The following is a 27,859-nucleotide window of genomic DNA, read 5'->3' as shown; positions in this document are numbered from 1 at the left end:
TGTTAACAAAATATATTATATTTTATGTACTATTATGTACTTACAGACTCACCCCCCCTCCCTGGTACAAATTTTTGCGGCTTTGCGGCTACATGAGTTATAATCCAAGTTTGAAATAGACAAGTGAAGTGATACGAGTGCGCCCCACTGCCACTCACCATCACGCGATGCCTGGCTATCCCCTCCTACCTGGATTTTAAACGACAAAAGGTTAAAAGGAGATCGCATTCCGATTTATTTTTGGTTTGAAAAAAAAAAAAATTAATAAGATTACATTAAATATTTAAATCAGAAATCCAACTACCGCAGGAAAGCTTATACGCCGCCTCATAATATTATAATAATAACAATATTGTCATTTTAAATATGATTTATTGTGAACTATTTAATATATGTTAGGTATTATACTATTATACCAGTCCACGTACTGTAATGTGCATGATATCATATGACATATATGATAATATAACTATACAAGTAAGTATAAACCAATAAAATATAATATTCGATATCGTACCTCTACTAGGTATATATTATAATGATGCGTGTAAGCGGCTAAACATAATACTTATTATACATCGAAACCTCTATCTACCGCACACTCTTGGTTCCAGACATTTTATCCGATATTCAGAGTTCAGTCAATAAAAAAATTGTTGTTTGTAAGTTTGTTCTCGAAAAACCGTCCGCTATTCGGAGGTTAGTGTGTAGAGTGTACTATAAATATAAATACATATTTATACACAGGTACTTTAAAGCATATAGGTAGCTATTTGCCTATTTACCATTATTTAGTATTCACCTAATGGTTAATACCTACGGGCTACGACGGAGGACCGTGGACGGCCGCGGCGCGCCGTCTCTGTGGAAACGCGCCCTCGTAATGTAGTACGTACAACGGCCGCGGGTGGCGGGCCGATCGCGTTGCATCGAAGGTCGCCCTTGCGCACACCCGTCGGCCATCACCCGTTCGTGAACGCGACTACGCAAGTACTGATGTACACAACATCAGCACCAGTCTTACCCCTCCGTCGTACGTATGTGCGTTGTTCTGGCGTCACTGTAATTTTAATTCGGTTTTCGGTTGTTTTTGCTCCTCTGGATAAAATAATAAAAATAAATAATATATATAGAGCACGTATTTCTTTTTTTGTTTTTATCAATGGTTTAAACTTTAAACGTATTGCTTTTTAAGTTTGTTTACTCGTCGCGAAAAAGTGTGGCTTGTGCGCGTCCAACGATGTTGTTTTGTTATCCCTTGCAACGTTTTTTAATAACATAATAATTAATAATTATTGTATCACAATCGTGATATCTTTTTAAAGTTTAAGTTATAATTACATATCGCTGTGTGAATAATTTTATACTAAACGTATTTTCTAATGATGCGTTACGTGTTTCATCGTGGTTTCCAATCGGAAATCCGATGGGTACTTGGGCAGCTGTAACTTAAACGAAATCCACGACAATTTTTCAAAAATTTTGATGAGTGTCAAAAGTCATGCAGGTGAGTGAATGAATGCTAAAAATTGCGAGGGAAAAAACGGTTTCCTTAATAATTATTCGGTTGAATTTCATTTTAATTAGCTTTTGTGTATCATTTTATAAACTTTGTTAAAAGATTTACTTATTGTTTTTTTTCTTATCATACGTACTTACCTAAATGCACACATACATACCTATATATATGTAGCCTATGAGTATGCTTTATTTCCCATGTAATTTGAAAATTGTTTAAATTCGTTTTCTAAACCTTATTTCACTTATCCTTTTTTCAACTGTGACAATATTTTGCACATTGTATTTTTTATTGTTTATAATATTTAGGTAGATGCATTTCTTAAACAATATTTATCTCACAAAGCTATTATTACGCACTGCCTAAGTTCTTCAACAATATATTAGTAATAATAATGTTATATAGGTACGGTTATATAAGTACCATATTCTTACCAAACTTCGTATTATATAATTTTCAAAATTGTAAATGATTATGTATCACAAGTCATGATAGATCTAGATTTAACATAGATCTCCATCTTCGTATGCATTATGTTATTTACTTAATATATTTTTTAGTTATTATTTTTATATTTATTACCTTGTTTACTACTTTTAATAAAATGACAAAAATCAGGACTTTATGTTTTTACTTATTTCAATTTTATCTTTCTATTATAGAAAATCAAAGGGATATGTTTGGAACATCCGTCATGCGTCGGTCATACTCTACCATATCAACTGTGCAGTGATGGTAGCTGCGGCAGCATATTCGGACAAGGAAAAGCCTCCATGAATAATCTGAAAAATGCCTCGCTCTGCCTTTACGCACTTTATGTCGGTCATCTGATACGGCATGACGACCGAATCAACCGACCAGCCACTGCAATCTGCTGGGCCCTTGTTCACAGACCCAAACGCCCGATATCGGTGCGCGTCTAATGATTCAACTTGTAGTCATGGCGTCGTCGCTCGACCGGCGACTGCCGCTAACATGAACCAAGTGCCTAAAGGTTACTGTTACTCGACCGATAATAATCAAATTGTCAACAGTGAGTGTGATAAAAGTTATCAGTGTCCTAACTCAACTGCAGTTGTCACTTTGACAAATAACATTGTTTCAACCCCAGCAGCTTTTGTGTCTTCAATTACTGTACCAACAGGATGGAGACGAATCTACAATAAAGGAGTCATAAACTATATAAGGTAAATTTAACATGGAATATAATTAAAAAATACTTAGTAATAATTTTTAATTTTATAAAATGAGTAATTCAATTCATTGTTGAATTCAATTCTTGAGATAATACCTAACTTATTAAAGAAGTATTTAGTGAAGTATATTATTTCAATCGTTTGGTAGGATAAAAGTATTAAACAAATTTTCAAATTGAGTTCTAGTGAAAAAAATTCATATACCTACTTTAAACAGTATATTTATTTTTCACTTGCTGTAATAAAAATATGAGCAGTTATGTATAGATAAATCATCTTTAAATCATTTTAAATTTTATGCGTGGTAAATAATTTTTACTTACTGATATATTTAATTCAAAGATATACCTATTACCCTATTACAAGCAACTAAGTGTTAACAGTTTTTTTTTATTCAGTAAATTAATTTAACACTTAAATAATGTAATGTCATGTAATGTAAGTTCTTCTAAGTGAACTAACTAATAAGATATTTAACTGTGCTAATTTTATTTAGTAATTAATTTTTATTCTATACTGCTATTCTAATTTTGAAGATCACTGTAAATATTACTCTGTCGAAGGCAGTGTAAACAATAAACATGGTTTTTAAAAGTGGCATGAAAAAAAGTGTTTTATTTAGTGGATTAATTAATAATTTAATAATTTATAGATTATGGCTAATGTAAAAGGGAACTTTTATTTTTTAATTTGTATTATTTAAATGAGTTATTCAAAATGTAAAATGTTTCCCAACGTCGAATTGTTATTCCTATTTTTGTATTTATTCAAGTGTTTGAATTATTTGAGTAAAACTATTTTCAGTAGGTGTTTAGTAAAGTATTACGTTAGGTATATTATCTTATTTCCAATAGTTAAAACAATGATTTGAAAATGAAAGCACTAATACCATAATACGTTATCCTTTAAAGTCCCTATTTAACCTCTATTATCCTCATGGTGGGTTATTGGAAATGTCTGCTTCTGTGTCGGCGAAATTCTGACCTAAAATACTATTTTACACCATGGGGTGTCTTTGATTTACTACTGTATAAGATTCGTTTTTCTTTTGAAAACATGAGGTTTCAATACAAATCACCTGGCTTCCAGGCTTAAAAGACCTTTTTCCCCTAAAATTACACCCTAATATTGTAAATTATACCGGACATTCCTTATGCACAAAAAGACGTGTATCTGACTTCTATAGAAGTATAATACGCCATGACCATTGACCGCAACCGGCTACCCATTTTACAACCCTGGTAAATTTGTAAAACGAAGTGTAGAGAACAGATGATATTGATAATATCCTTATTTTATGAAACCGCGTCGCTGTCGTACATTTTTTTCTCGGAACATTATTTATTACTTCAAAATGATTTAAATTTTAAACTACCGCAGTACAATTTATGAAAATAGTCGTTTGTTTTTTTTACCAAATATCATTTCGTTTCATGTTATTTTATTTGTAAATACTAAATTGTAAAAAAAATAAATAAAAAAAAAAAATAATAAAAAAATATTATTTAAAATAAAAATATGATTAAATTAATTGAATGTATTTTGGGTTTATTCTAAACTGAGGCTTTACAAAATTAACCAAATATTTTATTAATATTAAGTTCTGTGTTAAAAACGTATGTTATTTTGTTTATAATTTCTTGAGTTATTTTTGTACACTTAATGAATAACATTGACGTATTTTGTTCAATTTTTTATATCCCTCACAAGTTACATTTATAATTTATTTATTTATATATTTCAAAAGATGTACTTTAATGTCATTACCAAATACTAGTAAGTACCTAATCTAACCTTCATCACTACTAATCCATACGATTTCGACCTCTAAATATATCTTATATAATTACCGACAACTGATTCTAATTCAATTATCATTAGACTACTAAAAAAGGAAATACAAAATTTATGTTCATGGTCACCACTCACAAGTAATGAAGGAAGAAGTTGTCGGGTACCTCTAAACGTTCACCAGCTGAACAAAAAAATGTGTCCAAGTTATTTAAAGAAGAAAAAAAATACTAAATTGAGTGTAATCGCTTACGACTGGTTTAATTTTTTTAGTGATCCTTTATTTTTACGTGTGTTTGAAGTGATTAACCTTGTTGTAATAAACCAGTTTAGTTGGTCACTGAAAGGGTAAACCTATTTCTAAAGTGTCTTATTCAAATCTGATTCAAATAATTTGTTATAAGAGAAATACCTTTATGTATCATCATAGAATAATAGATCAAAGATTTATTTTTAGTTGTTACATAAAAACTAGTTGATAATAATATTTGTATTTTATGAATAATTCTTTATTTATTTTTATTGATGTTTCTTGTTTTCTAACATACATATTACATATATCATGTAATAATACTATTTTATTATACAGTTTAATATTTCAAAACGTTAATGGTCAACATATTTTAAATGACGTGCTCTATTAAATTACTTCATAATAATATGAAAATACTTCGATGGCTACTGTTGTTCCTTTCCATAAATAATCCCACACCAATTTTGTTATGAACTAATGACCCATATAATATGTGTCTTTACTTATTCAAATATTATTTCACTTGGGATTATGACAGTCATCTGAAGTATAAAAATAACACTTACGAATTGTTGTTTGGAAAGGTTCAAACATACTAATAAGAGACGCCACACCCTCACCTGTATTTCCGTCTTACGGAAGTACAATTTACCAAATTTGTGTTCAGTAGTTTTAATTTTTGTAGTAAACTTAAATGAAATACTTAAATTCAAACGTCTAAGTAAGAAAACTGTTATATTATCTAGTTATTTTACAATATTTTAATTTTTAAGGGAGTTATGATAATTTTTTAACTGTAATATTTTACATATTAATAAGTATAACTTGATTAAACATTTTAATCGCAAAAATTATGTTTTTAGCTTTAAGGTTGATAATTGGTCAATTCACTTTTATGTTAAATCTTATGACACATAATTTGAACTGCTGAACTCAAATATGTTACGTGGACCATATGTAAGATTGATTATGTGTTATAAGGATGTGCCCTCTTAAGTATTTTATTTACAAACAAATACCTAACGTGTTTTTCGTGTGTATTGTGTACCTTATGGTTTTTAAAAGAATGATGCTTTGTCATTGTGTAATTTAATTGTAACGGCTTGAAAATTCTAATCTACTACATGGGAAAAAGGGGTTCAATTGATTATTGGTAGCTTAGTTTCTAGACTTTCAAATATTAAATATTACATTCATTTATTTTATTCCACTGTAATTTTTTAATTTATTATTTGTTAATATATTTTTTAAATTATAATGATGGTAATCCGATGAATCTATACAATCGAGCAAACAAAGTATTTGTGAGTTATCAATAAATGAATACCATTCTTAATTGTAGAGTTTTTTTTTATAAGTTTAAATACAAATGTAATTTACATACAGTTATCGACAGTATATTTTTATAATTCTATTTTAAAAGCTTAGCAATTTAGGGTTGTATTTATTGTGTTATTTTTAGATTTAGTGAGGGAGTCTATTGGTTTGATAACGATACCCATATGTTTTCTTTTCAATTTTTACTAGTTCTTAAAACATTAAAAATAACTCAATATCCAATAACAACAATTCGATTATTATATTTAATTGTTGTACATAATATTATTAAAATTGAAATTACTATTTTAATAAAAGATTGTAAACTTAATATCTAATAAATAAATGAATAGAGACTAATCTAAGAAAATCTTTTTTCGAAAAAATTGTTAATCGTTTATTCAGTTATTTCACTGCCAAACTAGTTGATATACCATGGTATATTCATAAAAATCTTACCTATTGATTGTTGGTGATTTTAAATTGCTTTATAATAAAGATTTATGACTATGAGTTATGAAGAACTCTTTTTAAGCTTTTTGATAGAAAAGAATGTTGCCCCTTCTTAAACCAGAATACTGGCTATGCCATCAAAGGAGTTTGTTAATGACAATGTGTCAATATTTTTGATGAATCAAATTAATTATTTTTGGATTCGAATTTTATACACTGAATTTTTGACTTCGTATTCCGAATTAACGTAAATGCAATACTTAACGCAGATGTGACAAATCGTAAATATTGATTGTGAATCTAGTAATATAGATTATCAACGATTGTATACTTACTCTAAAGTTTTTCTTATGTTTAGATATTAAGTTAAGTACGTAGGTACTTATTAACTAAAAATTAACAGCTATATAAAAAAAAGTGCCTGTAGCCATTTTGACTGAAGCACTTGTGCTATCTCCTATGTCCGTTTCTTTAAAATAAATTAAGGGTATAATATCATGAATATTTATTTAAATATCACAGAAAAAACTAACGCTTCGTGAAGTAGTCAGATATCGGACATTTTTTTTGAAAGTTAAAAGACAATACATGTTGTTTTAGAATTTGCAATAAACATCTAAATAGTTACAATTTGTTTGAGTATTTTTCTAGCCTTATTTAAAGGTAATTCAAAAATAGTAGTCCAATGTGACTTAAATAGTTTTACTCCTTCAAATAATAAAAAAAAAAATTATCAAACTCCGACAATTTTTCAAGGCTTATGAATTATGATTGTTATTGACTGTCGAAATGGTTTGATTATATCCTTTCCGTACGAACAGCGCGTCTAGCGGAACTAGGAATTGCCAGCCTATCCCCTTTAATAAATAGGTGCTGACTCCCACAAGATGATAATTATGAGTTAAAACTTTATATTAAAGATTCATAAAAAATAAAAACAATTATTTTTATAGTAGAAAGCTGATTTGTTTTTAAGTGGCTAATTAAATCTGAACGCGTCTCAGCTGGTGTTTGTTGTTGCAACAAAAAGGGCTATTCTCACGATTTGTCGTCTTTTTTATCGAGTTAAGGGCCGCTGCCGCCAGGTAGCTCCTTCAGGACTGTATTGATTACCGGCTAACCGAGTCAATTAACTGTCGGCTGTGGCTGAAAGCGTCCATGAGTGACGTCACAGTATATTAAAGGCATCCCACCCACCCCAAGGACGCTTCGGCAGCTTTTAAACGATTTGCTACCGTTTTAGGGCTTCCCAAAATAATATACTCGTAATTTGTTATTAGTATAAAATGTTTCAACAAATAAATCGTTGAAAACACATTTCTTCGTATTAAAAGGAAGGTATATGTATAAGAATTATTGATACTGCTCTTGTAATAAAGAAAGCTGTAGGGATGTCTTACAATGTTTTATTTTCTATTCTATCGAACACGGAAATATGTATAATATAGTAGATTCCATTTTAATTTATTACTTACCTCAGGTCTTATTTCAGCCAAATTATTTAAACGAATTATTTTTACCTTTTTTTTTCGTCTTCATACTTACGTATGTCTGTGCGATTTATAGGAACGTAAGTTGAACGAGACGATGAATGCCCATAAATCTTGGTACACAAAATACGGGATTTACAGGTTAGAAACCGGAGGAAAAGACAAGAGGGTGTATTTGATGGATGGTTTGCTGCCGCTTTACTTCTCAAACTGCGTTAATTTCGGATTTAGAATTGCGCGGATTGTGAGACGGTTTAATTTGGTCGTGATACGGTTAATCGACCGTTTGTAACATTAGACCCTTTTAACTTAGAGACATGAAATATTAAGGCTTGCTTAACTCGCTATTTAAACTTTTAATGGACATTTTTATTAGAGTAATTCAAAATTTTGTTTTATTTCAAAGCTTATTATCAAAATATTATGGCACAATAAATAAAATAATAAAATAAACTAATTAGAAACGATTTTCATTCGTTTTTCATGCATGCATTTATAAAAGTTGATAATAATTAACATATTGTTGTTAATGATTATTGTCAATTAATTAATTATCTTGATGGTGTATTAATTATTTGATATCATTTTACTTTATTATAATTTAATTTATACGTGTCGTGGTTATAGTTTAGTAATTCAAGTGAAACTTGAAGTGAAATACTTTCGACCGCTCTTTATATGTTTATTTTTGTATCTCCTTAATCGCATCGTTGTTGTCGACGGCGACGTAGTCAATAGTGTAATTTAGAGATATTTTGATACGCGGTTCGGTGGAGGCGCGCAGGGATTTACCGTCCGTAAACTTCACTTATACCCTTTACAACTACAACAGGCAGCCGGTGGTTCCGCCCGGTGTGATCGCCGCCTCCGGGTCCGTCTTATTGATTTACCCCCTTGGAAGAACACACACAGTCGCACGCGACCGCCATCCCCACACCCGCGGCGGCTCTGGTTTTCTTTTGGGTTATGTAATGTTACGACATTTGATCCAATAGAGAGGGCTTCTCATCCGCCGAGAACCCCTTTACCACCCCCTGACGACTTTTTACCCGGATAAACCCCGTGTATACCCGTCGTCGTCACCTAATGCGCTTTATTGATGTTTAGCCTTTTGAAGAGTCGTTTCCGGAGTATCGTACGCCCTACACTCACACACACGAGCTGCATAGCTAAACGCCCTTCCCTTCTTACCTGCTCCTGCCTCACGACTTACACAAATTAATTTTCGTCGCTTCCAAACGACTGATCAATTTCGTCTTTTCGTGTTTGTTTTATTTATTTATTTGTTATTTTTTTCCCCGATAATTTTCCCGTTCTTATACACAGCATATCTACCCGGTACCCCCGACGATCCGTCTGGCTGCGGCCCATAAATGGCAAGAACTGGTGTACACGTATCGATGCACTTTTGACAGGTCCGCCGATGGCGGACGAGGAGCGCGAGCACGAGAGACGCGTGAAACCGGTTTGCGGCTCGCTCGAATTGTGCAATTGCTCGACGGGCAGTGCAATATTACCACCGCTGCCGTCTGCCTCCACAGTTCACGGTATTTTCTTTTCCGATCATCGCCGCCGCCGCTGCTGTGAGAGGAGAAAAAGAAGAATGCGTTTCTATAAACCGGTCCGCGCATTATACATACGCGTGTGTATAGAGGGGCGGGAAAAATAAGAAAGAAAAAAAACGAGTGCAAGCTGTTTGAACACGAAATGCAACGGACAAATGATTTTTTTTACCTTTCATTTATGTACGATAGGTACTAACTACTAGATAGGGTATATATAATATTGCGTTCGCGTCAAGTCAAAATGTTTTCATCGCGGTATTAAATATTATAATATTATATACATTAGTTCGTGCGTTGAATTATCGCATTTTAATGTAACTTGAGGAATGCATAGCACAGAAATAGAGTTATACATACGTGGTATTTTATTATATTATAAATAAGATCTAAAGTTTAAAGATAAACTCAACACTATGAGCATTAGTGAAGGTGCACCCATATTATATTTACAGGTTGCACACGTGTCCACTATTTTTATGTAAATAAATTAAATAGACATTAAATATTATAAATTATAATATAGTAGGTATATAAGTACTTATTATTTTTTTTTCATCGCCAAAAGTTTGATGATGATGAATCCATTTACCATAGGTAGATATTTTCAAACTATTCTTACGATCAGTTTCGTTTAAATTATATGCTTTATCAAAAAGACTATGATTTATTTGAAAAATTGAGATATATTACTGCAATACCTAATTACAGTACCTAATTATACTTACCTATATTTTTTTAATATTTCTAAATAAATAGAAAAACAACTTACTTAATCCTCTTTTCATAATAAATATTAACCCATTTAGTTTTGTATTATATTACATTAAATTATTATTATTTACTATTAATCTCATACTTACAATTACATTTATTTAGGAGAAATTGGTGAAAAAAAATAAGAACTGTACAAATAACTTTTTTATTGTTTTTATCAGTGTAGTAATTTCAGTTATACCTATATTGAGTATGATAAAATTCACTTGTTACGATAAATAACTTTTGATTCGGTGTCTTTTTCCATATTTTGTTATTTAGTAACACATTTCTAACTGTCTCAACTCTCAGAGGGTTAACGTTGTTTGTCATTCAAGTTCGTGAACGCCGCATTGCGTGCTACAGATCATAGAGTATCATTTAAGGTGTACATATTTTATTGCACATGCCTATTGTCTATACACTTTCAACTTTATCTGTAAAGTAGTCAAAGATAAAAGGAAACAGATTAGAAAATTAAAATTGATAAAATAAATGTTAATAAATCATGGCTTGCATGGGCTAATACAATTTAAAAACCTAGAATAAAAATTGTACTTCATACTTTGGTATAATAAAATACATTTTCGCAGTTTTTGCAACAAAATTAATAGGTAGTTAATAATTATAATAATATATTAATATTTAAAATACTTTATAGCCGTACAGGTAATTTCATATAATATTGATATCAGTAATTTGATATCAGATAATAACTTATTAGTATTATTATTAGAAGGATTCATATAGACGGCCCCCAAAATCCAAATACGAATTTGATTTATAAGCTGAATAAGGCTGTCGCGTGACCCCGATCATGAGTGTATTGTAATATTTTTTTATCAACTCTACGCCATCATAATCATAATCGACCAAGTACGGTGAGTGAGGTCATGTAATGAACCTTGCGTGAGAATAGAGAAATGCATGTACAATAAAATGCTTTTTAAAACACACTGATTTTGTGATATGCGTATAGTTTTAAATCAAATCGTGTGTTCCAATTGTTATCCCTCGTTCTACATATTGTTCATTTGTGTGTAATTAATAACTACTAGAATTGTAATAAAAATATTAGTAATAGAATAAAAAATGTATTATTATTATACATTTTTTTTTATTAAAAATACTTTAAACTGTAATTACTGATAATTTATGATTTACGATAAACATAGAGAATTAGCAATTACAATTAATGAGTTTTTTTTTTTCTTATTATAGTAATTACTAATTAGTAATAGATAAATTTATAATTTAGGATACCTTTTAAAAAATTAAAACAGTATCTCTTATAAGTAATGAGTATGCATGAGATTACAGTGTAATATTCATCTATAAATAGGTTGTAAATATTCAAGATATTCAATAATATCGCCTACCTATCTGTTTCTATTAGATGCCTAGATATTTAAGATTCGTGACATTTTTATTTTTAGTTGTTTAAACACACGAACATACTTTCACTTAGCAAAATAATGAAATTTACTCTACTGTAAATATAGTTCATTGAACCTTTCACCGCGTAGTGGATATGGCACATTGTTAAGCTATGACTAGGCTTTTGGCCTAATTGCCTTGTATACAATACATTTTTCTCTGCCCTGTAATATTTGCGACGAGAAATCGTGGCAATGATCTTGTATAAAATATTTTATGAACTTTATAGGAAATTTAGACCCATTTGATAATGTGAAATGATTCTTATAATATAATATATATTTGTTTTCATAAATCTAATAATTAATAAACTAATAACATACCATTGTTGTTATTTGTTGGCAAATAAACACATTGTTTTGATAAATTAAAATTTAATGTTTTAAGAAATATTTAAGTCATGGTTTTTAATTATTATTTAAATAAAAATATGAAATTTAGCAATCCTTCACATTGAAATAAGAAACTATTATTACTATACGTCTAAAATTACTTTGTTTGATGATACTATGCTATACAGTATATTATATATATTTAGTTAATCATCTTTTGTTTTACTATTATGTTCGTTCTCGATCAAGTTGGAACATCATTCTCTATCATTAACACATAACAGGCTTGTAAACATTCTTAACCGCCCACTTCCTTCTAAGTAACAGATTACTTACTTCTATTCTCTAAAGTAACAAAACCGTCTAACAAGTCGTGCCGTTCGTCAGTTTCACGACTGTGACAGTCGTGACGACCGTACACTTTTAATTGGCACAGATGACTTATACCACGACCACTGTCCATCAATTTCTCTGTAAATATACCTTCACCAAATCGTCAGATCCTTTTACTACCCAAAATCACGAACAAAATATATAGACAGATTTATTTGCATAGCTTTAAAAAGGTATTTGAAATTATTAGGAGATCTAGATTCTGGACACCGGGCACGTATAAAAGCCGTTAAATACAACCTTTTTTAATTAATGCGGTGTTTCAAATATAATAATTAATAATAAGCACTAATAATGTAACCTAATTGACATAATAATGATACATTATTACATACTATTAATGTGACAAAATCAATAAACATTTTTATTTATAGTCTTTAATGAATTATCAAACAAACTGTATAAAATATTTTTAAATTACCTTAAAACGAGGGAGTTGGCACTTGGCAAGTGTTTGCAGACGAATTTCTTATAAAAGAACGCCACACACTCGTATCTTCCTCTGTATAAACGTACAACATTGTAAATTTGTTTTCAGCATTTCCAATTTCGTGTGATAACTAAAGGTCCATACACCGCAGCGGTGGCGGTAAAATTATTTTGTCTCGGCGGTGGCGATAAATTATGTTCGGATTCATTTTTAACGCTATCGCTACCGCTGCAATGTGTGGGAGTAACCTTTAATAATGTAGTTAACTTAACTTTCATCATACTTACAGGTAAGAAAATTAACTGTGTTTTCACATGGGTTTTTTTACAATATATTTTAATTTGTAAACAAGTTATCAGAATTTTTAAATTTAAATACTTTATACACTCATACTTTACTTAAAAATACAGTGTCGCAAAAAACTTATATGAAAACAGATAATTTTCTAACTTTTAAGCTTGATAATAGGTCCTTTCACTCTATTATTAAAGGTTACTACCTCCATAAAATTGGAACTGCTAAACTCAAATTTTCTGTGTCGCATTCGTCTGTAAGACGGAGACTGCACACGTTGGCGTGGCATCCTGTTAAGTGTTAACGTATCATTCATAAAACATAATAGATTATATTAATATTCCAGTTGGAGAGTGTATTAATACGAAATACGTATTTAAAAATGCTACAGTGTCAAATAAAATGTATTATTGTATAAGATCTTCAATCTTGTGATCGGTCACGATTTTGACCTTTTCACTGCGATTTGTTTCTTGTTAGTTGCTCCGTAAATACTGGTTGGCCAACATAAATAAAACCATCTTAATATTTATAATATAATATAGTGTTAATAAAACAAATATTTCAATAATATACTCGTATATTGAGTAGATATATTTATTAAATTAGGTATATCAAAATAATTAATTAGTTATAATTGTTATCATTTTTAAATGAACATGTTACAGATATATTGTATAAATATTAAATATACGGGGTAATAAACTAAAATATTATCACTAATAATATCAAAGTTTTATGTTGTTAATTAAATAAACTAATTCAACTTTTTTTGTCAGAATCGCAGAGTAATGTGTTAAAACTTAAAAAACTGTATTTATTATAATTTGTAATGCCATAAATTCTCATTATTATGAAACAAAATAATATAATAATAATTTATAGTTAGTACCCAATTAAATTGTGACTTAATTCATTTTATGAATCTCTACCATCTTGAGAAGTCTAGTGCCGGTCGTTGGATAATTGTTGTGTCTAATTACTTATCATACTATTTTAAATGTATACTTTTAATATTAAATATTGTGAACAATTTGGATTAACACGTGTTATATATTAAATTATGCCATAATTTTAGGCTATTATAATTTGCATTCAACATCTTTGCTGTAATGTTGTAATCAATGATTCGGATGTAGGAAGAAATTTGGAAAACTGACTTGATGCAATACAACTGAAACTCGTTTATTAAGCAATAACAAACGGATCACTGCGATATACCTCCCAGGTTTTATGTTGATCAAACTTGAAAATAAATCTTATTGTGTACAAGGTTGCCCAATTTGCATACGGACAGTAGGCGTATTGAAGAACGCTACTAATTTTGAATTTTAACACCAAGCTTTAGGTACAAATAGCTTGTTATGATTTTCGGGGCGTGGTTTTTCTTTCGTCATCTTGTGTTCTATTGTCTGTGTAATCATTTGTACTTAATTCTAAAATAACCGGTCACTCCTTTGAAAATTCTCAGCATTACAACATAACTGCGACCACATTGTTTTCAAATGTTCCTTAGGCATTCGTTTTGACCCACTTATGTTAATGAAAGAAGCGATACTCGGAGAAAAAAACAAAAGCAATCCATTAATATTTAATTGTAGGTAGGTAGGTAGTTTATACTTCAACGGTTAAATAAATATGTCAGATTTTATGATGTTACTATAGACACTTACTTTATCAAATACTCTTTATTCATGTATGTTGTTTAATATGTTTGATAAGATTAAAGTATCATTTTTAATATCAAAATTAATCACTTATTTTGTCAGATTATTTTAGAAAACAGTTCTACGAGAGTTAGTCTTTATTACCTAACCTATCCATTTTGGTTTGTTTTAAAAAAAATGTATTTTAATTAAGGAAGCTATATAGAAAAATTGATCAAATTATTATTAAGTTAACGAATATTAATAAGTTGTTTTATATACATTGTTTTTAATCTAAGTTATGCATCCAATTAAATAATACGTATACGAATTTGTTTAAACATAATACTAAAAAATAAAAATGATAAACTTAGTTTTATTTGTTAGAACTAATAAGAATATTAATGATAAATACTAAATACCAAACAAATAAAATGTCTTAATTGCAGTATTAAAAATACCATATTTATACACTTAATATTAAAGTGCTTATTGTAATTCGCTTTTATTTAGATATGATAATTTCAAAAATTTAAATGTAATTGAACATGATAATTTTATGATATATAGTTTTTCGTTTAGTATTAATCTCAAGGACTATTCAATATCGTAAGTTCTTAAATATTTCATGTATTTATTTGTTCTTAACGATAATTTAAATAGTACGATTCCTGTATTAAAATTTCATCGTGGTCTTAGTAACCGGTTTTTATAACCAGCTGTCAAGATTTATCGAAAATATTCAATTTTACTAATATTATATGACATACAGGCATACAGCATGTATCAAAATGTAATTATTAGAATTGAACTACGTTATATAAAACATGAAAACAAATATTTTAATTTTATAATTAATACGAATTGTTATTTATTACAACAATAACCTAAACAAATATAAAATAATTTCATACATTAAATATTATACTTAACTATTAGTTAAAAAAATGTTATCACAAAGAATCTAAAAAAACTTTTTATATCTTAAAGAACATTGTTATATACTTATATTTAGAAGGGTGATAGTTATTTGAACCGTAACACTTGAGGGTGAGCACTGTGCGTGTTTCCTTTTGGTTAGAAACCTTTCTCGCTACCCTTAAAATAATTTCAACAATATCCGTTTTCTAAAGGATAATAATTTTCAATGTTTTATAAATTTGAATGAATTAATGATAATATTACTTACTGGAATTTAAATAGTTTATTTGTTGGTTAGGTATGATAATATTAAAGCAAGTCGGTGATACTTTAAAATTATTCAAATTGTATTCGTTTGGGTTAACTATTAAATTATTTAAAAATTACCTACTTAAATGTATTGATTAATTATTTGGTATTATTATTTTAGTTAATATTTCGTTTGTTTGTAAATGTACCATTGTTTTAATAATATTTTGTTTTTAATTTACCCAATATGATGTTTAGTTTTTTAGCATATAAAGTTAAAATGCTTAATATAATTACTTTACATATATTTTATAATAATAATTCGTTATTTTATTTTACAGTCCTAGCAACGCAGTTCTAAATTCGTTGGATCAAGCCAAAATATATTTGCAAACTCAGGGTACATGCAAATGTGGACTTGAATGCCCTTTTCAGTGTGAACACGTTTTTAATTTCGACGCAAAGGTAATGAAATATATACTCATTCATATTTAAAATAATTTTTGATAATTGTTATTCACTTATTCCAGTAATTTTTTATAATGCTCACCCTTTTTATATACCAGTTTATTATAAGCAATGTTAGAAGCCTACAGGCAGATGTTACTTACAGTGTTAGTCCCCTTCCTCACTCTCACTCTCTCTCTCTTTTTCATCTTTACCAACAGCTGCCATTCCGGGTTTGTAACTGTTGATAAAAAATTCGGCATTTTTATTGACAAACCAGGGATACCTAAACCTAGACTCAAACCTTTATTTTCATGTTTTTAGCATTTTAAAAATATTCATTGTGCAAGAAGATTGCTGGAGCCTTATGTACTTGAGTGTTGTTTTTTTTAATTTAAACGAAACTATTCGTCACGTTTTTTTAGATTGTTGAAAAATGACGTCATACGTTTTTAACATTCTCCCCTACATAATTTTTGTCACCCTTCACGTCACAATTCTACCAAGTAAATTTCCAATGCATACTCTCTGGGACCTTAGGGGTGAATTAAAATTTTCTATAGGTGGCTTATTTTTTTATCATATATATTTATTTTTTGCTTATTAATCATGGAAAAATTGTATTCTATCTAAACAAAAATATTCAATATTTGTAATTGAATTTTAAAATATAATTATGAAAAATAATAATTTTAATTAAAGCTGTTAATTTTTTTTCAAACAATTACTATGATTTTGAAAATATTTATCTTCAAATTTAATTTGTTTTTATGATAGTATAATATATTACATAATATACGTTGTATAGTGTATACTGTATTATATTTTAGGTCAAATAAAAAAAATGCGTTTTTTGACTTGAGCACAAAAATATATAAGTACATGTAATATACAATATTATATGTATTTCAAAGTATCTCTTTATTTATTAGTCATTCGTCATTGCTATATTAGAATAAGACAGCTTGTCCGCGAAACGCAACATTTTATTTGTGTAATGTATAAAACCAATTTGAATTCATACAAACACCATTTAAAAAGTCCGAATAAGTCAATCAGGATTTTGTAGAGGTATTTTATTTTTTTAGTGCGTGGTATAATCGAGCATTTTATCGCTGGTCGGGGTTGAGTGGTAGAGTAGTACAGCTGGTGCAGTATTGATGTTTTCAATGCACATTTACTAGGAAAAACTTTTTTTAGTGCATTTGCCAACATTATATGGTATTACCCTTTCTTCTATACATTTCCATTATATTGACCACACACGTTAAACATTCTCATTGTTCTATCTATAAAGTCTACATTCTACACCATCCTAATATTCTAATCTCATAAAAGCAACTTTCATCAATCCTCGTTCGGACTGGATTACCCATTATTGACATTATAATTGATAATACATTGTAATTCGTTATTACATCGTTCATTCATTATTGAACAAGTGAACTTGATGAACAAATAATTACTTATACTATAATTGAGGCTCACAAAATCGATAAATGTGTACTGTTGTGATATTTGATGACCAATGTAATATAAAATACTCTTACTAAACAAAACAGGATTATTAAGACAATTTAGTTTCAAAAATTGTTATTTTGTAATCGCTTTACTAAAAACATATACCTGTTTGATATATAGTACCAATACTCAGTAGGTATCTATAATGCATTTTTAAATAACAGGTCATTTTACAATAATAAGTATGATTAATTACAACTTACTATTGTTACTAATCTCTAAATTATCAAAATTAAATTAAGTTTAGAAAACTTTTAATTTTGAAAGTCAAGTATTAACTTATACAATTTAGCAGTAAATTAGTAAATCTAGTACTCCTGTGTTTAAAGTTGTTGTTATTATTTTTTTCTTCTACGATATTTTTCTATAGGTGAATACAAAATATTAAAAATGCCCTATTAAAATCGGTTTTTATTATATTTATATCAATAATTATATGAAAGAAAAGTAAATTTATAAGTTATATATCATGGACAATCACAAATTTAGAACTTTATTTTAAATTAAGTTTATATTCTCGTATATTAGTCATTTATGAAGTGAAGTCAACCTAAAAACGTATATAATTTGTAAAACATTTCATTTCTTAATTTTATGTTGTTTAACGGGAAAGTTTGTACAGTAATATGCACACGCATATATGATATTATGTATGCGCCTTTGCATTCACGTCAACACGTCATATGGCAGCAGTTAGGTGGCAGGTGTCAGCTATACCACGTATAAGTATTACCAGGTGTGAGGTGCTGGTTCCTAAACTAACGCTGTAATTTGGACGCCATAATCGTGGGCATAGACAATGCGCTTGTTATTATTTTTACATGCTTAATAGTTATTTTACTATAGTTATCAGTTATCACGTATGCATTTCCAACCGTTATACTATGTATTTTATAGTTTATTTATTTTTTAATTTAAAAATTAAATTTATGTGGTGATGAATAAATTATTTTTTTCTATACACTTTTATTATTTAATAAGATTTGAATATTTGATGGTCTAATATTTTTTTTATTGTAGAGTAAATAAGTAATTAATGTGTATTGTAAGTGTAAAAGTCATGTACTCATAATTAGTTTTTAAATGTAACATAATACTAGTTGTCATCAACGACAACGTTATGCATATACCAGCCCTATAAAGGTACCCTTTATATTTCATCTTGGAAGTATAAATATAAAATGTTCAACTTGTAGGTTACACGTTACCAACATTTTCAATTCCTACCCCAAAGGCCAAAAAAAAACACTAAGTTTTCTTAATTTACTTCATTTCAGCCCTTGATAATATTTTTTTTGTCATACTTCTAAATTTAATACGTTTATAAACTTTGGGTTTAATTTGTGGGTTACTTATGTGATTATTGATTAATGTATTGTATTACTTTGATTTTTTAGTATATATTTATGCAATGGCTAATACAATTTAATATGTTTGGTGTATCGTGTATAATAGGTGTGTTATGACTTTGTGACTTATGAGATGTTTTAAATTTTTTTTTAGAATATCTTAGATTACTTTATTTAAATATTTTTTTAAAAACGTATGTTACTGATTTCTTTAAAACTTTCTAAACATAAAAGAGAGAACCTGATTATTATTTAATATGAATGTAAATTTGTAATAACTAATAAGTAATAACTAGTTATATATAGTAAATATACAACAGTTCAAGTGATTTACAATTTGTATTTCAATTTAACCATTTCAATATTTGTATTATTCTAATTCCTATAATTTATTCAAGATATAAAACAAGTAGAGAAATTCAAGGTCAATTTGTATACTATATGTATAATAATTTTAATTATAACATAATTTTAAAAAGAAAGTGTAACTAATAAATATAAATTACAGCATTAAGTTAAACAAGTGTAATGACTAATGACAAATCGAAGCCAACATATTTATTATGCGTAAAGCATAATAATACATAATAATATAGAAATACCAAATAAATAGCTTCGCTTCACGCTTGATGCCATTTATCAATCACAATGTATGATAGTATAGAACTATGGGACTAAATTTTCACAAAAAAATCTTTGTAGTAATATAATTTAATAATTATTTAACCTTTAGTTACCAGTTACCACTGCAGTATCCGCGATATAAATTATTAAGTATAAAGTATCACGATTGTAGCATGCAGGTAAACATATATATATCAGTATTTTATAATGTTCAAAAATATAATAAATATTGGAATATTGGATATGAAACTTACTTTATTGCTTTGAATAGTTGTAAAATTTTTATAATAAACATTGTACTGAACGGTCGATTCACGACATGTTTTTAAATGTAAAAAAAAATTATATGGTTGACGCTTGTTTGTCATATTTAAAAATAATCATTCATCATTCATGAGTCAAATATGACACCACTTGTACAATTATTGTACGTTATACGTCTAGAAAGTTTGAAAACATTTAATTGCTATTTAATAAATCAGCTTTCTAGATACAAGACACGTTTTATATAATTACATTTATTTATATATTTGTTAACCATCCTTATCAGTCTTTTCATTTCTACCACGCCGTTAATGACGTTTTAGTTGTCGTCGATTAATATAATGGACATACTAAAATATATTCTAATCAAGCTTAAAATAGTTTTTATAGTTTTATCTCAAATTAAAGAAACAATAATTTGTAATTAAAAATATGAATTGATTTTGTAAAGATTTCTACAGCTAGTGAATAATTAATTATAATATATAATTACAATTACGTTGTTATAAAGTTTATTAAATTGAAATTTTGAAAACCGTAACATTCAAGAAATGTTATCATTATTTACTAGTAGAAGTTAAGAAAGAAGTTTAATCTTAAGCTCTAAGAAAACCGGTTTACCTGACGTTAATATTATTAAGTTCTTTTTATAGTATCGAATAATTATTTTATTATGTTATTTTTACCATCAAAAAGTCACCAAAGCTCAGTCCCCCGTTTACCTACACCTCGTCTAATTCATTTGTATGTAATTGTGAAAATAAAATATCCTTTATGGGTGTTCATTAATTCAATACAATTGAAAAGTAAACATTGAGTCTGATTAACAATTGAAGTGTTTCTACATTTGCCACTGATAACTGATATATTGTATTATTACACTTTAATATATTTTAATGAAATATAATTTTTATAACATATTTTTCACATTTTATAATTATTATTTGTTTGATATAAAATTGTAGTAGAACCAGTAATTATATATTTGTATTACAATTTTACATCACTATGAAAAGAGTTGAGAAACTTAATTCTAAAATGACAAAAATTTGTTTGACATTTGTCACAATGTTTCCAAAAAAAAAAAATTTGCAATGTTTCCAATTGTTTACAATGGAATCCATTACTGAATTATAATTTATTTACAACATTATTTCAATCATATAGGGCAGTTCGCAGTTATTACTTATTAGTCCGCTCAAAGAAAGAAGATAAATCTCTCCAACACTTAAATGCTGTTATTCCCAGCTTATAAACACGTTATAATAAAATTATTCTTAAATAAATAAAATCATATTTTAAATTCTATCCATAACATTTTTAATTGTAGTAATAATTAGTAAATAATAATGACATATTTGATGTATACCGAAGATTTGTATCGGGTAACTTTTTAGACTGACTCAACAACTTGAGATCCACTAAGCATCCTAGTTAATAATACAAAATGTGTTGAAAGATGACAATGGTTGGTTAGTATTATTAAATTAATTATTTAAAAATGCTAATACTTTTAATACACAATTAACTATTAAGACCCACAATATATTGTGATCAAGTACCATGAAGGTCATGTTATTTTTCTTTTGAATATTTAGCTTCGACGGAAACGAATTTTTAAAACAACAATCGAATTACCAAGATGTCTGTGACTGGCAGACCGAAACTATTTAGTTCTTACTGTTTTCCCCTACATATTGTGTGGGTGTTTGTTGAGTGGTAATTATCGTCTAATGTTGTTGTTCATTTTGGGTTTGGACAAAGTGAAAGAATCCAAATTCTGCAGGTTTGATGATATTTTTTGGGACTCGTCCAAAGCGCTCGCACGATAAAAATATACATTGTATTAAACAAGCTATTAATAATTTGCAAACGAGCGCCAGCTAAACATTTGAGGATTTAAATTATTGTCATACAATTTGACGTATTATTCATTTAACAAGGTTTTTTTTTAAATTTAATTAAAACATATTTATTTTTGAACTAAAACAGTACCAATAAAATAATAAATAACTTAAAACTAAATAGTAATGAATAACAAATTGTACCTAATGTACCATACTACCATACAGTCGTTCAATACTGATACCATAACTTTTCACAAGTTCACTGAAGTTAATAGTTATTATTTAATAATGATTTAACATAAACATTTATGTACTTTTATACATTTATTTATGATTTATGAATAATATTGATGAGACATTTCTATTCCTATTTTATGTTATTATATTTTACGTTCAGCACTTACTCGTTAGTCGTTATTTTCAGTTTTGGTTAGGTAAGTGGTTATTTTCAACCACGTAAGTTATTATTTGTTGACATTATTACATTATTTGGCTGTACCTATTAGGTAACTTATTTATATTAATAAATTTCAATTTCTTCTGTAGATTCTTTTTATTAATTTTTTGAATAATTTTTATCAAATACATTTTGACATAAGGAATTTATGAGACGTCATGAAATATTTAACGAATCTCACGATCTTTACATTTGTTTATACACATGCATATAATGATTTATTTGATGTTTGACCTTGATTTTTTTTCTTATTTACGAAGTGTCATAATTATTATCAAGGCGTAGCCATTAACCATTCACAAATCTTGTCCTTGACAAGTCTGCTATCCTCCAAAAAATTCCCCAAGGTGACACTCCCACATATTTATTTGTTATGTTATTAAATTCTTATATAAATCTTTTATCCAATTATTTACATGTATCAAACACATCATATTTAAATATGAAATTGATATACAAAATGTATTATATATTATAATATAGATTTATATGTATTTAAATTATAGGTAATGACGAAACCTACGTCTGGCCTCAACACTATGACCAATCTTTGCAATCACAAGAGGAAAATGATGTTTAACCATCCCGAAAACAGATTTAGCAAATATTCCTTAGAAATGGCAGAAAATCGAAAAAAAAGAAAACTATCTGGTGTCCAACAACAATATTCATTTCCTCCGTATGAAGGGGAAAAAACCGGAAAAGAAAACTTCTCACAAGTTCCAAATTCTCATCAAGTTAGACTTTATTAATAATTAACTTATAAAAAATATGTTTATGATGTAAAAATTATATTTTTCTAGATGCAATGGCCAGATCAATCTGCTGTTCCTAGTCAAACACGGTTTTCGTCTCAAGGAACATCTGCAATGTTAAATCCTCAGTCTCCACAACCTATGTTGAATACTCAAGGACCAGAATTAATGCCACAAGGTATGCAGCATGTGGTGCCAAATTCCCAAACCCCACCAATACTAAACCAAAGTTCATCTGTGATGTCAAATTCTCAAGGATCAATTATGCCTAACTCTCAAAATGCTATGATGTCAAATCTTCAAGGAAGCGTGATGCCAAATTCTCAAGAAAATGTAATGCCTAATCCTCAAGGAACAATGATACCAAATACCCAATCCCAATCAATGGGTTTGGGAAATCCAAGAGTTCCTCACTACCCAAATCATTCATACCAGCAAGACCTAGGATATGAACAATCATATCGAAATGGTTATAGGTATAACTCCCCTCAATGTAGATCTCATGAAACAACTGCATTACAACCGGACTCTTCATGTCAACCACATCACCAACAATATCAAAATGAAATAGCATCACAAGAATATTATCAAAAAAATACACATAGTATGTACCCAACAGAACAGATGCAATATAACAATTATGATAGTCAAAGAATTCAAGGGAGTTGTCGTTTCAATTGTTCTAGTCATTGTGGACACTATTGTAATTCAAGTGATCAAAATCCTAGTTATGGTAACCAAATAAACTCATATCAACAGCAACCACAGTCACAGTCACAGCCTATACGACAGAATGAATCTACAAATCATGAATATTATCCAGATATGTACCAAGATCAAAATAATTATTCAGAATCTTATCCAGACAATAGAAATAATCCAACACAAGAATATCAATCACAATATGAATATGAACCACAATCTCAGTCACAGTGTCATCATCATATGGATTGTAATTTAAAGAATAATGTTTGTACTACAATTAATAATCAAAGTCCTGTTGAGGTGCCACAAATAAGACCACAAACTCCACAAGTTAAACAATTACAACAACAAATAAGTACACAAAATATACAATCAATTACAAAACCCTCAAGGCCTCAACATAGATCAACACCTCCCTGGCAGCTTAATAAACATCAACAAATACAGCAACAACAAATACCGCAACAACAACAAATACCACAACAACAACAAATACCACAACAACAACAAATACATCAACAACAACAAATACCGCAACAGCAACAAATACCGCAACAGCAACAAATACCGCAACAACAACAAATACCGCAACAACAGATACAGCAACATCAAATACAACAACAACAAATACAGCACCAACAAATACAACAACAACAAATACAGCAACAACAACATATACTGCAACAACAAATATCACAACAACAAAGTTCTAAACAAATGGTTGAGGATCGAGTGCCTCCTATACATCATCATACTCCCCAAGTTTCCAGAGTAGAAGAAAAAAGTCGAAAGCCACTTAAACAATATACTAAAACTGTTAGTTTTGGTAGAAAATCAAAGTCTCCATCTGAAGAGGACAGTTACCCATCATTTTTAGATGATCCAAGTGGCTATTTAGCACAACAGACAGCTTTACTGAATAATACAATAAGTACCAATTCATTTTCACCATTATCTCCTCCTGCAAGACCATACAGACAAGAAAAATCGAGATACACAACAAATGTTACAACAATGGCTAGTGGTCGAACAGCTAGTTCAAACACTATAACTTCAGTGCTGGCTGGTAGAGCTAATACATCTGTGGTAACAGTGAACACATCTGAAGACCAAGTATTACCACCTAGTCAACCACAACCAGTCACATCCAAAACACCTTTAGAAATGGTACAAAGTGTTGTAAGTAGCATACAAGTACCTACATCTTCAGAAAAATCAAATATTCAACCAAGTCATATATTATTGACAAGTAATGGACAATTTATAATGGCGTCAACTAAAATACAATCACCTAATACATCACAAGTTCTTTCAACAGTGCAACAACAACCTACTGTCCTTGTAAATACATTACAGGGAGGTCAAAGTACTTTACTACTTCAGCCAGGAAATGTTATGACTGTTGATCAAGTGCAGGTACCGCAACTTGCTGTTGCTACAGGAAATATGGATAATAGTGGTGCATTTTCACCAAGAGGTTCAAATCTATTGTCTCCGCCAGATTCCAAACGCAAGACTATTAATTCTAAAAAACGAAAATCACCCCAAATATCCCCTAATCATCAGAATAATTCTAGTGTATTATTACAACCGCAACCGCAAAACTATAATCAGCCTGTTGTTCAAACATTAATACTACCAAATAAAACCACCCAATATGGCAACCAACAACTGATAACAAATATGATACAACCTGTTAGTCTTGTTCATAATCTTCCTGCTATCCAACAATTCATTGTACCAGCAAATTTAGGTGGTGTAGTTATGGCCGACAATTCTATACTACAAGACGCAGTACAATTAAATGTTATATCCCCATTTTCTAATACTGGTCAAAATTTATTACCCACTGGAATGGTTTTAAGGACCCCTCAAACACAACAAAGACCACAACAAAGTAATCAATTTATCGTAAATAGTGTTGGCCAATTGAGCCCTATTTTAGCCAGCTTGAGCCCTAATCAATCGCAAAACCAAAACAGAAATCAGCAGCAAAATGATTACATACATGTAGTACCATGTTCTATTCAACAAAATCAAGAAAATACCACTGTAGTTCAACAAAACACAACTATTGTTCAACAGCAAATGACCATGGTGTCGGGACAACAAGGCAACGAGCAAGGAAATTTAATTATAAATGAAAAACAAGGTCAAAATTATATTATTGCCGATAATAAACAACAAGGGTTTATACTTAGTCCTAAAGATAAACAACAGTCAGGTGGCACCCATTTTATTTTAAATAATATGAATTCCGAGAAGCAAACCCAAAGTTTTATAATTACCAGTCCAACTTCTGGCGATAAACAGCTTTGTGGAAACTTCATTCTTGAAAAAACCAATTCATCAGGGAATTTTATTATTACTACAACAAATTCTGATAAAAATTCAAAATTTGCTAAACACTCAGTGTCCACGCAAACTGCTGCTGGACAACAAGTGTTACAGATTTCATCTACACCTGCCCTAATTGTTGCTACAAACCGTAATGCCTATGTAGGTAGTCCACCTGATACAACAACTTTAAGTCCTGTGAGTGGACAAAGTCCTTCAGCTAAACCAGAAATGCCGTCAAGTTCTGTAACAGCTGATTTGGACGCTGCATTATCACCGTCGTCGACATTATCTGATATGCAAAATAGGCAACCAATGGTTCATTGTATTTCAAGTAGTAATGTGGTGGATTGGTCTGATAATTCAGCAGATGAAAGAAAGACTATATCCAATGCTTCTGATTCACCAAACATGTACTCCATTGAACATTCATTTCCTAGATGTAAGTAATTCAACAACATTTTGATCATAAAATGGTTGATTTCTTTAACAAAAAATGTATTTTTAGGATACAATATCATAAGCAAATATTTGGTACAAGGAAATCCAACCACAAGGTAATGATGCACATCTTTGCCATCAAAACAAGTTCCTATTAAAAAAAATTAAAAAAAATAACAATATTGTGTTGTTTATGAGAAACTACATGTATAATTTTAAAAGCTGTATAGTATTTCCTAAATAAGTTAGGTTATTATGTATTATTACAATGTAATAGTTCCTCTGGTCGAGGCATATTTTATAAATATTATTTTGTGTATGTTAATACTTATGTTAAAAAAAAATTAATAATCGTTAAACCGAAGTTCTTGAGAATATATTCTATTTAATTAAACAATTAGCCTTTTTGAATATATTTTTCTGTTTCCTTCTTTCGTAAATTTCCTAAATTATTACCTCAAGTATAATAGAACAGCTTATAACTAAGTGTTAATACTTAATAATAAATAAAATTTGAATTAGTTATTACATTTAATTATTTTTTATTTAATACATTTAAAATATTATTCTTTAAATTAAAAGTCAAAAAAATTAGTTATTTATTTTATGTTTAATGAATTAAGTTTAGATAATATCTTGAATACCAAAATATTTATTTTATCAACTGGGTAGGTACTAAAATTTTCAGAAATCACTAATAAATTTAACAAATTTGTATTTACTAAAAGAAACGATTGAATTGATTGACTATTATATTTTTAAGTACTTCAAATATTCAATACTCTTTTTCCAAAAACCAAAGGAAAAATTAAAATTTTTAAGAACTTCAGCTGCTAATGATTTATAATTTTTTTTATGTGAAATACTTTTATTCTCTGTACTTACAGTTTTAAGATCAAGTAACAGAAATCATTTTTTTCCTTGGCTTACGGCAATGTAATATTTATAAATTATTATTATTTTCTGCTTGTATAATAAATCACCAATCATTGTCTAATTGAAACATTGACATTGAACAATTACAAATAACATATATTGTTTAAAATGCAACCCATATTTATTTTCTGGTCTAG

At 28.9% G+C, this 27,859-nt stretch overlaps 1 protein-coding gene across 1 annotated transcript; it reads left to right on the top strand.

The window, feature by feature from the left end:
* The first annotated feature begins 977 nt into the window (after nucleotides 1-977).
* LOC111037004 (putative mediator of RNA polymerase II transcription subunit 26) lies at nucleotides 978-27,766 on the top strand. Its single transcript, XM_022319349.1, has 6 exons — nucleotides 978-1,507; nucleotides 2,182-2,706; nucleotides 16,381-16,504; nucleotides 23,055-23,285; nucleotides 23,352-26,787; nucleotides 26,854-27,766. Coding segments are annotated over exons 2-6 (4,143 nt in total). The 5' UTR covers nucleotides 978-1,507; nucleotides 2,182-2,356; the 3' UTR covers nucleotides 26,856-27,766.
* Nucleotides 27,767-27,859: the final 93 nt, after the last annotated feature.

The sequence above is a fragment of the Myzus persicae genome, unplaced genomic scaffold (genome assembly GCF_001856785.1).
Source record: "Myzus persicae strain clone G006 unplaced genomic scaffold, MPER_G0061.0, whole genome shotgun sequence".
NCBI classification, from domain to species: domain Eukaryota; kingdom Metazoa; phylum Arthropoda; class Insecta; order Hemiptera; family Aphididae; genus Myzus; species Myzus persicae.
This window is presented reverse-complemented; position numbering and strand designations above follow the sequence as displayed.